The sequence below is a fragment of the Macaca mulatta genome, chromosome 19 (genome assembly GCF_049350105.2).
Source record: "Macaca mulatta isolate MMU2019108-1 chromosome 19, T2T-MMU8v2.0, whole genome shotgun sequence".
Classification (NCBI taxonomy): domain Eukaryota; kingdom Metazoa; phylum Chordata; class Mammalia; order Primates; family Cercopithecidae; genus Macaca; species Macaca mulatta.
Genome location: NC_133424.1, coordinates 47,006,985 through 47,023,272, shown reverse-complemented (window position 1 = coordinate 47,023,272; position 16,288 = coordinate 47,006,985). Strand labels below are relative to the sequence as shown.

The window sequence follows — 16,288 nt, the reverse complement described above, 5'->3', positions numbered from 1 at the left end:
ATCTCTGGGGCTCAACAGATCCTCCCGCCTCAGCCTCCATTCAAAGCGCTGGAATGACAGGCGTGAGCCACCACACCAGCCCCGATATTCCTTTTTTTTTTTTTTTTTTTTGAGACGGAGTCTCGCTCTGTCGCCCAGGCTGGAGTGCAGTGGCGAAACCTCAGCTCACTGCAAGGTCCGCCTCCCGGGTTCACGCCGTTCTCCTGCCTCAGCCTCCCGAGTAGCTGGGACTACTGGCGCCTGCCACCATGCCCGGCGTGTGTGTGTGTGTGTGTGTGTGTGTGTGTGTGTGTGTGTGTCTTTTTAGTAGAGACGGGGTTTCACCGTGTTAGCCAGGATGGTCTCTATCTCCCGACCTCGTGATCCGCCCGTCTCGGCCTCCCAAAGTGCTGGGATTACAGGCGTGAGCCACCGGGCCTGGCCTAATATTCTTAATTGGATTCTCCCACGGCCTCAGAGCAGTGCCCCGTTCCTCAAGCAGCTTTTCAAAGTCCCAGTCCCAAGTCTCACCTTTTCAGTCCTGATCCCGACCCCGCTCACATAATGCGGAGGATGCTCCGCCCATGGACGTTTCTCATTGCCTCATATACCATACCCAAGGCTTTCTGCGACTTGGCCTCCCCCTGCCCACTGGACATTTTCTTGTTTCCCCTTCTACTGCTTATTACGGGCCAATCTCCAGCCTTGATTTTTTTTTTCCCCCTAGGAAAACGTTTAGGGGGAAATGCCAGAGCATACTTATGCCCCCCATAAAGCAATCCCAATAGACCTGCTACTACTGAGCAAGTCCAGATAACACTGTAATAACGCCCTTCACAAGAGGGTCTCTCCTTGGTCATGCCCTCGACAAGATTCTCACCTCAGAGGGTCTTGGTCTGTTCATTCATTCATTCATTCACTCAAACTCTGATCAATTTGTAGATACACCAATAACCAAACCAGAAGAAAACATACCCTACCCACATTGGAGCTCAAAAGCTATTGGGAGAAGACAATGAACAAAATTAACATTAAAAAATACATAGAGTATTAGGCCAGGCATGGTGGCTCACACCTGTAATCCCAGCACTTTGGGAGGCTGAGGCGGGCAGATCACTTGAGGTTAGGAGTTTAACACCAGCCTGGCCAGCATGGAGAAACCCCATCTCTACTAAAAATACAAAAATTAGCCAGGCATGGTGGCAGGTGTGCCTGTAATCCCAGCTACCTGGGAGGCTGAGGCAAGAGAATTGGTTGAACCCGGGAGGTTGCCGTCAGCCAAGATCACGCCACTGCACTTCAGCCTGGGTGTTGGAGTGAGACTCTGTCTAAAAAAAAAAAAAAAAAATGCTGGGGGCGGTGGCTCACGCCTGTAACCCCAGCACTTTGGGAGGCTGAGGCGGGAGGATCACAAGGTCAGGAGTTCAAGACCAGCCTGGCCAATATGGTGAAACCCCATCTCTACTAAAAATCAAAAATTAAAATTAGCCAGGCGTGGTGGCAGGTGCCTGTAATCCCAGCTATTGGGGAGGCTGAGACAGGAGAACTGTTTGAACCCAGGCGGCAGAGGTTGCAGTGAGCCGAGATTTTGCCACTGCACTCCAGCCTGGGAGACAGAGCAAGACTCCATCTCAAAAAAAAAAAAAAAAAATTAGAAGGTGATTCATTCTATGGAGAATAATTAAGCAAGGGCTGGTGAAAGGGAGTGCTGAGGGAGGGGTGAATGTGCAGTTACTTATATACTAAATTTGCTGACCTCACTCCCATCACAGGGACTTCCCACACGATATTACCTCTGTCTGGAGTGTTTCCCCATCAATCCCTGCAGTGATTTTTTTAAAATTTTTTTAATTTTCTGGGTACAAAATAGGTATATTTAGGTATATATATTGAGAGGGTACATGAGATGTTTTGATACCGGCATGTAATGTGTAATAATCATATCATGGAGAATGGGGTCCTGCAGTGATTTTAAAACAGCTGCAAATTATCTGACACTCTTCTTATCAAGATGCGGAGTCTATGACTGCTTTCTATGAATCTGGGTGGGACCGGGATAGCTTCAACCAATAGAAAACAGTGGAAGTGACACAGTGATTTCTAAGGCTATGCGATGAAAGGCAATGCAGCTTCTTGACCAATGTTCTTGTCCACTGGAATGAGCTATAGAACCATGGTGCATCATATGCGAAGTGTGACTATGCTGAAGCAGCCATGCTTTGAGGAAGCCCAAACCAATGGAGCTGTGTATAGGCATTACAGTCAGTAGTCCCAGTCAGACTGGGAGAAGACCATGGAAGAAGTTCCCGAGGATTCCACTCCACAGCCATCAAGTCTATCAAGTCACCTTTGAGTCCTTCCAGTTGAATCCCCAGACATCATGGAGCAGACAAAAATTGATTCCAACTGAGCCCTGTCCAAACCTCTGACTCCCAGAATCCATGAGCATAATAAAATAATTGTTTTATGTCACTAAGTTTTGGGAGCGGTTATCCAATAAGAGTAATTAGGACAGCCCTTTGTTAACTAGATAATTTCTATCAGCTTCCGTGTAAGTTCCTCAGGAATGCTTCTAGACTCCACTAGTGACCCAGCTAGATCAGGTTCTGCTACTGTAACATCTTTCATTTCTCCTTATATCTCAACAGCTATTTTTCTTGTCGATTGCACTGTTTGTTTGTTTTTGAGATGGAGTCTCACTCTGTTGCCCAGGCTGGAGTGCAGTGGCACCATCTCAGCTCACTGCAGCCTCTGCCTCCCGGGTTCAAGCAATTCTCCTGCCTGAACCTCCCAAGTACCTGGGACTACAGGCACCCGCCACCACGCCTGGCTAATTTTTAGTACAGACAGAGTTTTACTATATGGCCCAGCCTGGTCTCTAACTCCTGACCTCAAGTGATCTGCCCGCCTCGGCCTCCCAAAGTGGTGGGATTACAGGCGTGTGCCACTGTGCCCACTCTGATTTCGTTTAAATGTATGGTTTGCTTAGAAATATTAGAAACTGGCTGGGTGTGGTGGCTCACATCTGTAATCCCAGCACTTTGGGAGGCCAAGGCAGGTGGATCACGAGGTCGAGTTCAAGACCAGCCAGACCAACATGGTGAAACCCTGTCTCTACTAAAAATACAAAAAAAAAAAAAAAAAAAAAAAAAAAAATTAGCCACACGTGGTGGCATGCACCTGTAATCTCAGCTACTTGGGAAGCTGAGGCAGGAGAATCGCTTAAACCCAGGAGGCAGAGGTTGCAATGAGCCGAGTTTGCACCACTGCACTCCAGTCTGGGTGACAGAGCAAGACTCCATCTCAAAAAAAAAAGAAAGGTTGGAAAAAAGTATTTACCATGTCTGTGACATACAGAAGTTGCTAGCTATCCATCTCATCCCTCCATTTTATAAATGCAGATATCAAAACAACCCCAATCATATATTCTCCATCATTTTATTATGAAAAGTTTCTAATATACAGCAAAGTTGAAAAATTTTACAGTGGACATCACTTAGATCCACCACTTAGATCCTACCATGAACATTTTGCTATATTTGCTTTATCTCACATCTACCTATTACCCTATTTATCCATCAACCCAACTCATCTCTGGATGCATTTCAAAATAAATTGCCAACATTGGTATATTGTTCCCTAAATATCTCAGTGTACATACTTTTTTTCTCTTTTCTTTTTTTTTAAAGACAGGGTCTAGTTCTGTAGCCCAGGCTGGAGGGCAGTGGCATGATCTTAGTTCACTACAATACAGCCTTGAACTCCTGGGCTCAAAGTAAACCTCCCGCCTCAGTGCCCCTCTCCATCCCCAGTAGTGGGACTACAAATGGTGTGTCACCACACCTGGCTATTTATTTGCTTATTTATTTTTGTAGAGACGCGTCTTGCTGTGTTGCCCAGGGTGGTCTCAAACTCCTGGCCTCAAGTGATCCCCCCGCCTTGGCCTCCCAAAGAAGTGGGATTACAGGCGTATCTTTAACTGGCATGCAATATTTTCTTTTGAGGTAAACTTTACATACAATGAAATTCACACACTTCGCTAAGTTTGATAAGTGCATACACCTGTGTAACCCAAACCTCTTCCCAGCATGGCAACTAGTTTTTTTTTAATGTGGCCCTCTAAAGCAAGTGTCAGAGAGAGAGAGAAAGAGAGAAAGAGAAATTATCTTTTTTTTTTTTTGAGATGGAGTCTCACTCTGTCACCCAGGCTGGAGTGTAATGGCATGATCTCGGCTCACTGCAACCTCTGCCTCCTGAGTTCAAGCAATTTTCCTGCCTCAGCCTCCCGAGTAGCTGGGATTACAGGCACCCACCACCAATGCCTGGCTAATTTTTGTACTTTTAGTTGAGACATTTCACCACGTTGGCCAGGCTGGTCTCGAACTCCTGACCTCAAGTAATCTGTCCATCTGAGCCTCCCAAAATGCTGGGATTACAGGTGCGAGCTACCATGCCCAGCTGAGAAATCACCTTTTCTAACTGAACTTTAGAAGTTAAGCTGCATTGGCCGGGCGCAGTGGCTCAAGCCTGTAATCCCAGCACTTTGGGAGGCTGAGATGGGCGGATCACGAGGTCGTGAGATCGAGACCATCCTGGCTAACACGGTGAAACCCCATCTCTACTTAAAAAAAAACAAAACTAGCCGGGCGAGGTGGCGGGCGCCTGTAGTCCCAGCTACTGGGGAGGCTGAGGCAGAAGAATGGCGTAAACCCGGGAGGCGGAGCTTGTAGTGAGCTGAGATCCGGCCACTGCACTCCAGCCTGGGCGACAGAGCGAGACTCTGTCTCAAACAAAACAAAACAAAACAAAAAAATTGGCCAGGTGTGGTGGCAGGCGCCTGTAATCCGAGCTACTCAGAAGGCTGAGGCAGGAGAATCGCTTGAACCCGGGAGGTGGAGGTTGCAGTGAGCCGAGGTCACGCCATTGCACTACAGCCTGGGCAACAAGAGTGAAACTCCATCTCAAAAAATAAAATAAAATAAAATAAAACAATGGTGGAGATGGCAGGATTTGCTGGTTAACTGTGGGTGGAAGGGAAAGACAGAAGTCAAAGACAACTCTAAGGTTTTTGGTCTGAGCAGCAAAGGACAGAGCTGAAGAAAGTTGGGGAGCAGCATGCTTAGGGGGAAAGATTGGAAACATTTAGGACCTATGGAATTTGAGATGTCTTTTAAACGCTTGGGTAGAAATGGTGATGAGGTAGGAGCCCAAGGTTTCGGGGCCAGGTCTAGATTAGAGATAGATATTTGAGGATTATCAGAATACAGATGGGGTTTAGTGTCATTAAGCTAGACAAGAGCACCTGTGGGTGGGTGTAGATAGAGATGTCAACGCTATGGCCCTGGGTCATGCCAAAGTTGACATGCTGGGCTAGTGATGAGGCCTGACCAGAGAGGTGCAGAGAGAAGTGCTGGAAGCCGGGAGGGAAAGTGCTTCAAGGAGGGAGGGGTCAGCTGCATCAGACGCTGCTGCTGCTCAAGCAGGTGTGGGCTACAGACTGACCATCATCCAACACTCCAATGACCCTAGTAGCTTCTTCCCCAGAGGACAGTCCTTTGGTCCCATTTGAGCCAGGGTTCCTGAGTGAAGTCAGATAAGGTGGGTCCCCAGTCTTGCCAGAAGTCTTGTCTGAAACCCCCTCTGCCCCAAGGAAGATATAACCAGAAAGGAGATCTTGTTTCCATGGTCAGGAAAGGGGGGTGCAGGGCAGAGCCACGGGGCGGAGGAGGGTGGGGGGCATTTCCTTAAATTGGCACGACCCCTTGGCCTTTCCAAACAACCCCTTTCTCACAGATAACCAGTAACCGTGTAAAAACAAAAACAAACAAACAAACAAAAACCTCGCTGCGTAAAATAGAATCTCTATGTACAATTCAAAGTCGTCTGGCCTCCAGGGAAGCTCCTTCCCTTCGTAGCAGCCTCCTTGGGGACCTGGGGGGCGACCTGGCTGGAGGGGAGCAAGATCCCGGGTCTTTGGCCTGGTCCAACAGGAACGATAATCGGGCATCCGCTTCCCTGGAGAAAGGCCGGGAGAGCAGAGGCTGGGATATGTGCTCAGGCTTAGGATCTGGGGCTGTGGACGGAGTGCTGGAACAGGGGATGAGGAGGGCTGGGTGCCTAACCGGGTCTCAGAGGACTCGGGGGCCCAGTGTCATAGACTCTGGGGATGGAGGATCAGTCACCTTTTCTGCCGTCTCAGCTCTGCCCTCTGGGCTCTTAGCACCTGCAGCACGGGATCGTCCTGGAATTCGCTGCCGTCGGAGTCTGGTGGAGGGAGGAAAGAATGAGCTCCAAGGAGCTGGTCTCTTAGTGGGCTGGCCCACCACCTACATCCGGGAGGGAGCGGACATCACCTTCTGCAGCCTGCAGCAGCCGGGCGGCCTGGGAGAGCAGGGCCTCCGAGGGGGCGTGGTCAGCAGAGGGAGGGGGCGGGGCCAGGGCCTCCGGAGACCCCACCTGGAAGGCAGGCGGCGAGGCCTTGACTGTGGATGCCTGCTCAGCTGGAGAGGGTGCGACCTCGGGCTGCCGGCAGGATCCAGAGGAAGGAGTGGCTTCGCTCTTCCAGATCACTGACCCCGCTGCTGGCGGCAAGGCCTTGGCTTTCCGAGACTCGGCCTTGGCCCGACACCGGGATTCAGATGGAGGGGGAGTGGCCTTGGTTTGGGGTTGTGTGGCCTTGACTTTCAGAGATACAGCCTCAGGTGGAGGCGGGTCCTCGAAGTGAGAAGGAGCGTCCTCCAGGCTGTCAGGGAACAGCCGAGCTGCCACTACCTGGCCCAGGACACCCCTGAGCTGAGAGCCAGGTCCTTGGCCAGCTGCAGTGACTCCCTCGGCAGCCTCTCGGCGAGGGGCTCTGCTCCTCCGAGACGTGGACCTCAGGCTCTTAGGCTGGGCACAGCTGCTTGGCTCAGGGATGGGCAGGCCCTGGGGAACAGCTGGGGATGCGAGGGTGGAGGCTGGAGGTGCAAGGGTAGAGGCCAGGGGAGCCGGGGTGGAGGCTGGGGGAGCCGGGGTGGAGGCCAGGGGAGCCGGGGTGGAGGCCGGGGGTGCAAGGGTGGAGGCCAGGGGAGCTGGGGGCACGAGGGTGGAGCCCAGATGTGCTAGGGTGGAGGCCGACTGCGTGGGAGGAACAGCCCCAAGGGATACCCAAGGCCCAGACTGTGGGGTGCAGAAGAACCCGTGGGGGCTGGGGGCCCAAAAGATGTGTGGAGAGGACATTGAGGGAAAAGGAGGTCTCTCCATATAGAAGGCCTCTGGTGGACCAGGTCCGGCCACACTGCTCCACAGTGGGACATGGTTAGGCTGTGTCCCCAGAGAACCGAGGGTCTCCACTGGAGCAGGAGAGGTCTGTAGACAGATAAGAAAGATCTGAGACCCTCTCTAGAGAGGGTGGAGGGTCCTCAGTCCCCCTCAGATCCAGCCCCTCCTCCAGCTCCCACCAGGCTTCTCCCTCCCTCGACTCACCAGAGTGCGAAGGGCAGGGGTCAGAGGTGGCACCCAAGCTCTGTCACCCTTGCTTCCCTGAGCCTGTTCAAGCTTCCGCCGCTGCCGCCACTGGTACAGAATGTCATCCTCTGGCCGAAGGGGTGCTTGGGAGGAGGCTGGGGCTGGAGCAGGGGTGGGGGTCTGGGCCTGGGCTGGTGCCGGGGATGCTATAGGGGATGGGAGGTAGAGAGGACAGCGTGAGGCAGGGGCCAGGGAGATCAGCAACCCCATGACAGCGTGCACACACGCCCTCCAACTGTGCAGGGGGTTACTCAGATAGGCTCTCCCGATACCGTCCCAGCTCCTCTCTAGGGTGGGAAGAAGGGAAGGGGTCAAAGTCAGGGGAGCAGAGCACTCCTGGGCTTCTCCACCTGTCATCATTCAAGTCTTTGTTATATATATAGAGAGAGAGTCTTGTTCTGTCACCCAGGCTGGAGGGCAGTGGTGAGATCACTGCAGTCTCGACCTCCTGGGCTCAGGCAATCCTCCTGCCTTAACCTCCTGAGTAGCTGGGACTAAAGGCATGCGCCACCACACCGGGGTAATTTTTATTGTTTTGTAGAGACGGGGTCTTGCTTTGTTGCCCAAGCTGGTCTCAAACTCCTAGGCTCAAGCCATCATCGTCCCACATGGGCCTCCCAAAGTGCTGGGATTACAGGTGTGAGTCACAGCGCCTGGTCTCATTCAACAAATATTTATTGAGCTGTTCTGGACATTGGAGTTACAGCAGTGACCAGAAGACATATTCCCCAGAATCCACCCACTCCCCCACCCTCTATAGCCCTCGCCCTGCTCCAGCCCCACTCACCCAACCTGGACTCTCAAGCAACCTCCCTGGCCTCTCTACTCTCCTCCAAATCTGTTCCCTACTCTCAGCCAGAGGGAGCCTGTGAATACCCGAGCCAGACCAGGCCCTTCGTGCTTAGGAACCCTCCCTTAGCTGCACCTCTCTCCTGGTAAAAGGCGAAGGCTTTGTCTTTTACACCTGTGGCTCCGTCTGCCTGGAATGCTCTTCCCTCAATTATCGCACGGTCTATTCTCTCACATCCATCAGATCTTGGTCACCTTCCCTGGCTTCCCTATTCAAAACCAGCTGGGCTCATTCTTGTAATCCTAGTGCTTTGGGAAGCCGAGGGGGTGGGGGGGATGGTTGAGCCCAGGAGTTCAAGATCAGCCTGAGCAACACAGTGAGACCCCCATCTCAACAAATGAAAAAAAAAACAATTAGCTGGGCATAGTGGTGCATGCCTGTAGTCCCAGCTATTCGGGAGGCTGAGGTTGTAGGATTGCTTGAGCACAGCAATTACACTGTGATGGCACCATTTATTTATTTATTTATTTATTTTACTTTTGAGACAGAGTCTCTCTCTGTCACCCAGGCTGGAATGCAATGGCACAATCTCAGCTCACTGCAATCTCAGCCTCCTGGGTTCAAGTGATTCTCTCCTGCCTCAGCCTCCTGAGTAGCTGAGACTACAGGCATGCACCACCAAGCACCACTATGTACCACGCACGGCTAATTTTTGTATTTTTAGTAGAGACTGGGTTTCGCCACATTGGTCAGGCTGGTCTCAAACTCCTGAGCTCAGGCAATCCTCACGCCTCAGCCTCCACACCTGAGCCACTGCACCTGGCCTTTTTATCCCTGTTTTACAGCTGGAGAAACAAGGCCCAGAGAGGCCCAAAGTCCCATAGCTGGTCAGTGGCAGAGCTCGGATTTGCACCCAGGCTTCCCTCAGTCCTTGCCTCTCAGCCCTTACCGGGTGCCCTGGGGTCAGGGCCCTTGCTGGAGTCAGGGATGAAGGTCTCCGAGAGGGGAGAGAGGCCATCGGAACGGGTGGGGAATGAGGAAGTGCTGGCATCGCTGGGGCTGAGGGAGGAGGAGGAGATGGAGGCTTTGCTGCAGGGAGAAGGCAGGAGTGAGGCAATGGAGGTCTGGGCCATGTGGAGCTGCAGTGGGAAGGGTGATGGGGGCGGGGGTACAGGCACCTGCGTTTGAGCAGCCTGGCAGCTCTGCTCTGTAGGCTCAGCGTCTCCAGGTCCAGCAGGGATGAATTCCATGTGTTGAGATTCTGCAGGGTGACAGGGTCAGACGCCAGCCCCAACCCAAAGGCTGCTGGGAAAAGCGTTCTAAACAGAGGGCCTGGAATGCAGGCTGTGTCACCCTTGGTAACCTCACGTGTCAGCTTAGGATCTGCTCCTCCTCCTCAGGGAGGACAGACCCAGTTTTGCCCTTTGGATTAGCACCTTTTTTGGGGGGCGGGGGGCATGGAGTTTCGCTTGTTGCCCAGGCTGGAGTGCAATGGCATGATCTCGGCTCACAGCAACCTCCACCTCCTGGGTTCAAGCAATTCTCCTGCCTCAGCCTCCCAAGAACCTGGGATTACAGGCATGTGCCACCATGCTCGGCTAATTTTGTATTTTTAGTAGAGACGGGGCTTCTCCATGTTGGTCAGGCTGGTCTCGAACTCCCGACCTCAGGTGATCCACCCACCTCAGCCTCCCAAAGTGCTGGGATTACAGGCGTGAGCCACCAAGCCCGGCGGATCAGCACCTTTCATGGACAAATCATGGTTGGAGTAGGATGGATCCCACCTCCCAGATCAGAGCTGACTCATAAGAGCATTCTCTCCTCTGGTTCACAGTGGTTGGCTCAAGGATGAGTGAATCACAGTGAGCCCTGGGGCTTCGGATGGAGCAATTAGAAAAGCCCCCACTTTCCACTGGAGTCATGGAGCTGGGACCGTGGGAGCCTAGAGATCCCGAGGGCCATCCTGGCTACCATGAGGGGAAAGCCCGCCTGGGACTGAGCCCAAAAAAGAGGAGCACAGAGGTGGGCGTGGTGGCTCAGGCCTGCAATCCCAGCACTTTAGGAGGCCGAGGCAGGAGGATTGCTTGAGCCCAGGAATTCGAGACCAGCCTGGACAACAAAGTAAAATCCCATCTCTACCAAAAAATAAAAACAAAAAACACAGAAAATTAGCTGGGCACAGTGGCGCATGCCTGTAGTCCCAGGTACTCAGGAGGTGAAGGTTGCAAAGAGTTCAAGGAGTTCAAGTCTGCAGTGAGCCATGATTGTGCCACTGCACTCCAGGCTGGGTGACAGAGTAAGATCCTGTCTAATAAAAAAGAAGAAGAAGAAGAAAAAAAAAAAAGGTTGAGTGCAGTGGTTCACACCTGCAATCCCAGCACTTTAGGAGGCCAAGGCAGGAGGATTGCTTGAGCCCAGGAGTTCGAAACCAGCCTGGACAACAAAGTAAGATCCCATCTCCACAAAAAAAAACCAAAAAATTAACTGGGCATGGTGGCGCATGCCTGTAGTCCCAGGTACTCAGGAGGCGAAGGTTGCAAGGAGTTCAAGGCTGCAGTGAGCCATGACTGTGCCACTGCACTCCAGCCTAAGAGTAAGACCTTATCTAATTAAAAAAAAAAAAAAAAAAGGCCAGGCTTGGTGGTTCACACCTGTAACCCTACACTTTAGGAGGCTGAGGCGGGCGGACTGCCTGAGCTCAGGAGTTCGAGACCAGCCTGGGTAACATGGTGAAATCCCATCTCTACTAAAAAAATACAAAAAAATTAGCTGGGTGTGGTGGTGTGCACCTATAGTCCTAGCTACTTGGGAGGCTGAGGCAGGAGAATTGCTTGAACCCAAGAGGCAGAGGCTGCAGTGAGCCGAGATGGCGCCACTGTACCCCAGCCTGAGTGACAGAGCAAGACTCTGTCTCTTAAAAAAAAAAAAAAAAAAAAAAAAAAAGCATGAGCCTAGAGAGAGTTGGGTCTCTCCCAACATTATTCAAACACCTGGATCCAGGCATTTCTGGAAACATCTACTTTTGGATTTCTCAATTACATTAGCCAGCAAATCCTCCTTTTCTGTTTTAGCTTCCTTGAAATGAGGATCAGCTCTAATTCTTTTTATTTTTTATTTTTTTTTTTGACACAGAGTCTTGCTCTGTCACCAGGCTGGAGTGCACTGGCGCTATATCTCAGCTCACCACAACCTCCGCTTCCCGGTTCAAGTGATTCTCCTGTCCCAGCCTCCTAAGTAGCTGGGATCACAGGTGCGCACCACCATGCCCGGCTGATTTTTGTATTTTTAGTAGAGACGGGGTTTCACCATGTTGGTCAGGCTAGTCCTGAACTCCTGACCCCGTGATCTGCCTGCCTCGGCCTCCCAAAGTGCTGGGATTACAGGCGTGAGCCACCATGCCCAGCCTCTTTTTTTTTTTTTTTTTTTTTAATAGAGACATGGTCTTGCTCTATTGCCCAGGCTGGAGTGCAGTGGCACAATCACAGCTCACAGCAGCCTTGAACTCCTAGGCTCAAGCCATCCTCCAGCCTCAGGCTCTCAAGTAGCTGGAATTATAGGTGCATACCACCACACCTGGCTCTTTTATTTTAATTTTTTTTTTTAAGTAGAGGCAGAATCTCACCATGTCGCCCAAGCTGGTCTTGAACTCCTGGCCTCAAGCAATCCTCTCACCTTGGCCTTCCAAAGTGCTGGGATTACAGGTGTGAGCCGCTGCTCCTGATCTAATTCTATCCCAGGGCTGGTGCTGTCAGTTCAGGCACACAAGGGAGGGAGTGAATGGGGATGTCACCTGCTTTATTTCCTGAAGCGGAGCCACAGCGTGGGATGCACTGGTCACCTTGGCCACAGTAGGGACAGCTGTATGGGGTCTTCCTTCTGGTTTGTTGGCTCCTGCTGAGAAGCCCCAGTTAAGGGTATGAGGGCCAGGAGGAGTGGCTGCTGGGGGCATTGATCAGCAAAGGTTTAGGGGTGCGGGTGGTGGATGGCACTGAAGGAGGTACCTGCTGCACTTTGACTGCTAGGGTCTGGAGAGTCAGACCGCAGCCACCAAAAGTCAGCTGGGGTTGGGCCTGCAGGCTGGCGCTCCTCTCGACTGGTGGGCTGAGCCTGGCGGAACCTATTTATATACCTGTGAACATCAGGGGATAGCAAGTGAGTAGAGTGAGGAGAGCCAAATAATAATAAGAATAATCATAGCAACCAACGTTTACCGAGCACCATGGCAGAGCCTGGTAGCTATTCCTCAATATCTGCTTTTCTTTCTTATATAGTCACATAACTGTTTTTGAGACAGGGTCTCACTCTGTCACCCAGGCTGGAGGGCACTGGTGCAATCATAGCTCACTGCAGCCCCCAACTCCTGGGCTCAAGAAATCCTCTCTCCTCAGCCTCCTGAGTAGCTGGGACACAGGTGCATGCCACCATGCTTGGCTAATTTTTGTATTTTTATTTATTTATTTGTAATTAATTAGTTTATTTTTTGAGATGGAGTTTTGCTCTTGTTGCCCAGGCTAGAGTGCAATGGTGTGATCTTGGCTCACTGCAACCTCCGCCCCCCGGTTCAAGTGATTCTTCTGCCTCAGCCTCCCAAGTCCCTGGGATTAAAGATGTGTGCCACCATGCCCAGTTAATTTAGTAGAGACGGAGTTTCACCATTTTGGTCAGCTGGTCTCAAACTCCTGACCTCAAGTGATCCACCCACTTTGACCTCCCAAAGTGCTGGGATTACAGGCGTGAGTCACCACAGCCCTGCCAATTTTTGTATTTTTAGTAGAAACGGGGTCTTGCCATGTTGCCCAGGCTGATCTGGAACTCCTGGGCTTAAGGGATCCTCCCGCTTTGGCTTCCCAAAGTGCTGGGGTTACAGGCATGAACCACTGTGTCCGACCAGGAATGTAACTTTTAGCTGGGCACACAGCCGCTCTCCTATGGACTATATTTACCAGGTACCCTTGTAGCCTTGTGACCGCGTGACTAAGTTCTTGACAAACAGGGTATGAAATGTGATTTTGAAAGCTGATGTGGTTGAAAGCCATTTGCACCATGAAGGAAAGGGCAACGGTCTAGAGTTGGGATGGCAACAAGACAGAAGAAACCTGTGTCCCTGACATCTCAACTATGGGCTGCCACGTCATCCCTGGTGGCTTCTGCCTGGACTGCAGGTGAGGGAGGAATAAATTCTATCTTGTTTCAGCCATAATGAATTTGGGACTCTTTGTTACAGCAGCTGAACCTGTATTCTACAAATCTAAGTGGTCACTATGTGAGAAGCATTGCTAGAGATCATTACAGATAGCAACTCATTGAAAGCTTAAACAGCCCTAGGGGAGGTGTACTATTAGTATACCCAATTTAGGCCTGGCAGTGGCTCACACCTGTAATCCCAGCACTTTGGGCGGCTGAGGCGGATCACCTGAGGTCAGGAGTTTGAGACCAGCCTGGCCAACATGGTGAAACCCCATCTCTTCTAAAAATACACAAAATTAACCAGGCATGGTGGTGGGCACCTGTAATCCCAGCTACTTGGGAGGCTGAGGCAAGAGAATCACTTGAACCTAGGAGGGAGAGATTGCAGTGAGCCAAGATCATGCCACTGCACTCCAACTTGGGCAACAAGAGTGAAACTCCATTAAAAAAAAAACCAACCAATTTAGAGATAAAGAAACTGAGGTTGGGCATGTAAGTCTGGCCTGTAATCACAGCACTTTTTGGAGGCCAAGGCGGGAGATTTGCTAGGTGTGGTGGCATGCACCCGTAATCCCAGCAATTCAGGAGGCTGAGGTGGGAGCATGGCTTGAGCCCAGGAGTTTAAGGTTATAGTGAGCTGTGATTGCACCACTGACCTCCAGCCTGAGCATAAGAGCAAGACCCTCTCTCTAAATAAATAAATGAAAAGAGATAAAGAAACTGAGGCCAAGATCATACATAGAGTTAAATGACAGAGCTGGGATTTGAACTCAGGCAGTCTAGCGCCAGAGTTCTTAACACACACAAAGTGCCTGGTCCTAAAAGAGTGCTGCAGAAACAGCTCTGGTTTTTGATTATTGATGATGATTATTACTGCATGCCTTCTCCCTCCCTCTAACCCAAAGCCTCCTTTTCCCCCAGGGCCTCTGGTACTTACTTGGCCACCACGGAGTCCCCGCTGTCAATCAGGGTGGGTGCTGGGGAGGCCCCCATCTGTCCCTCAGTGGTGCTGGGTGGGGAAGGCGTCCCTGAACTGGATGGCCAGGACTCCTCAAACAGCTCAGGGGAGTTGGGACCTGTGGCTAGAGCCTTGGGAACTTGTGGGAGCCTGGATCTCTGAGACCTGGATGGGCTCAGGGTCTAAGATGGGGAAAAGCACAAAAAGAAAAAGTATGAGGCCTGATGGGTCATCCCTGCAGGGGAACCAAGACACACACGAAGTCTTAGTCCAGAGAGGAAGAAACACATCCTGTAATGATAACAACCTAGTGTGATGGGGGCTCGGATGAGGAATCTAGGTGGTAGAGAGGGGGACAAGGGCAGGGCCATGGGGAGGGGAGAAAGTCACATGTCTTCCTACCCTCTAGAGGTCATTCTCTTGCTACTGGGCCGGCACTCAGCACTCTTTGAGGGGGGTCCTCACCTTGGGACACCAGGTCTGGCTCCGGGATGGCCAGTAGTGGCTTCGACCCAGGGGCGCATCTCCAAAGGGACTATCTTGAATGGAGAAAACTGGCAGGCTGCAAGAGGAAAGTGGAGTTCAGGCAGCATGTGATTTTGCTGCAGCCCTGGGGAGGGGGACATTAGAGGAGGGCAGAACCGGACAATTGCCATAGATTCCTGGAGGAGAGGGGCTGTCATTTCCATGAAGCACCGCTGCACACTCAGGATAGCGACAGTGGAAGGGTGAGTCCTGGAAGCCCGCCCCTGGAGCAGTCTTAATAGGGAGCAACTCAGGAACTAGTAGCCGGTAGTTCTCAACCCTGGATCCAGTCTAGGAGGGGCTTTTCAACGTTACAGACGCGCGGTTCCCATTCCAGACCAACAGAATCAGGACATCTATTAGTGGGGCTGGGCCTCCGTGTCTTTTTCGCAGCGTCCCAGATGATTGTGAAGTGGAGCTCAGGTTAAGAACCGGGGCTCGCCGGGCGTGGTGGTTCAGGCCTGCAATCCCAGCACTTTGGGAGGCCGAGGCCTGTGGATCACTTGAGGTCAGGAGTTCGAGACCAGCCTTACCAACATGGCGAAATCCCGTCTCTACTAAAAATATAAAAAATTAGCCAGGCGTGGTGGCGGGAGCCTGTAGCTCCAGCTACTTGGGAGGCTGAGGCATGAGAATGGCTTTAACCCAGGGGGCAGAGGTTGCAGTGAGCCAAGATTGTGCCACTGCACTCCAGTCTGGGCCAACAGAGCGAGAGACTCTGTCTCAAAAAAAAAAAAACAAAAAAAACAAAAAAAACAAACAAAAAAAAACCACGGCTGGACTTTATCACCGAGCATTTCCCATAAATTCTTGGGGACACGAAGGCAAAGGGTAGATGGACTACAAGCCCCAGGATCCACTGGGCTCCGCCTCCCCGAGAAAGTTCAAAGACAACGCCCAGGCGTGTCTGGGGGCCATTTCAAAATTAAGAAATTCAGATCTCAAGCCTTCCTTGGACACCTTTAGCGGAAATAATCCCTTGGGGCCACTCAGAAAGGAACATAAGACTCTTCGGGGACCCCCGGAATGCTGAAGGCTACGGCTGGAGCAGCCAACGGCTGTGGAGCATATTGGGAGTTGTAGTTCCAGTGCGGTGGAGCCCTAGCGACTACAGACCCTATCCCGCCCGTCCCCAGGCTGTGCTGCTCTCGCCCTTGGTCCTCCCCAGCCTCCTGTATTCCCTGGAAGAGCGATCGGCCTCACCTGGGATCCATCCCGCTGCTCCCTCCGCGCTTCCGTCCGCTCTGCTCCTTCACCAAACAGGCCCCGCTCGCATCTCCGTCGCTTAGCAACGCCCTGTCAGCCCCGCCCCTCTCTGTGCCCGCGCAGGCGGTGAGCGGCCT

At 51.8% G+C, this 16,288-nt stretch overlaps 2 protein-coding genes across 12 annotated transcripts in view; one reads left to right on the top strand and one right to left on the bottom strand.

Annotated features, from left to right (window-relative positions):
- The window catches only part of IGFLR1 (IGF like family receptor 1), a 40,978-nt gene that overhangs the window by 5,437 nt on the left and 19,253 nt on the right, over positions 1 to 16,288 (top strand). The window lies entirely within an intron of this gene.
- PROSER3 (proline and serine rich 3) lies at positions 3,404 to 16,272 on the bottom strand. Of its 11 annotated transcripts, none has more exons than XM_077982251.1 (12): positions 16,149 to 16,272; positions 14,886 to 14,982; positions 14,400 to 14,602; positions 12,277 to 12,404; positions 12,066 to 12,169; positions 9,454 to 9,536; positions 9,225 to 9,364; positions 7,444 to 7,631; positions 6,333 to 7,347; positions 6,162 to 6,243; positions 4,970 to 5,994; positions 3,404 to 4,187 (listed from the first exon to the last, which is right to left on the bottom strand). In XM_077982251.1, exons 1-11 carry the CDS (start codon positions 16,157 to 16,159, stop codon positions 5,853 to 5,855), a joined length of 2,193 nt encoding a protein of 730 aa, XP_077838377.1. In that variant the 5' UTR covers positions 16,160 to 16,272; the 3' UTR covers positions 3,404 to 4,187; positions 4,970 to 5,852. The 11 variants fall into 11 exon arrangements, with proteins under 11 accessions (XP_077838377.1, XP_077838379.1, XP_077838380.1 ...); XM_077982253.1 differs by having other exon boundaries at positions 3,404 to 4,225; positions 4,734 to 5,994; positions 6,333 to 7,326; XM_077982254.1 differs by having other exon boundaries at positions 3,404 to 4,169; positions 4,759 to 5,994; positions 6,333 to 7,326.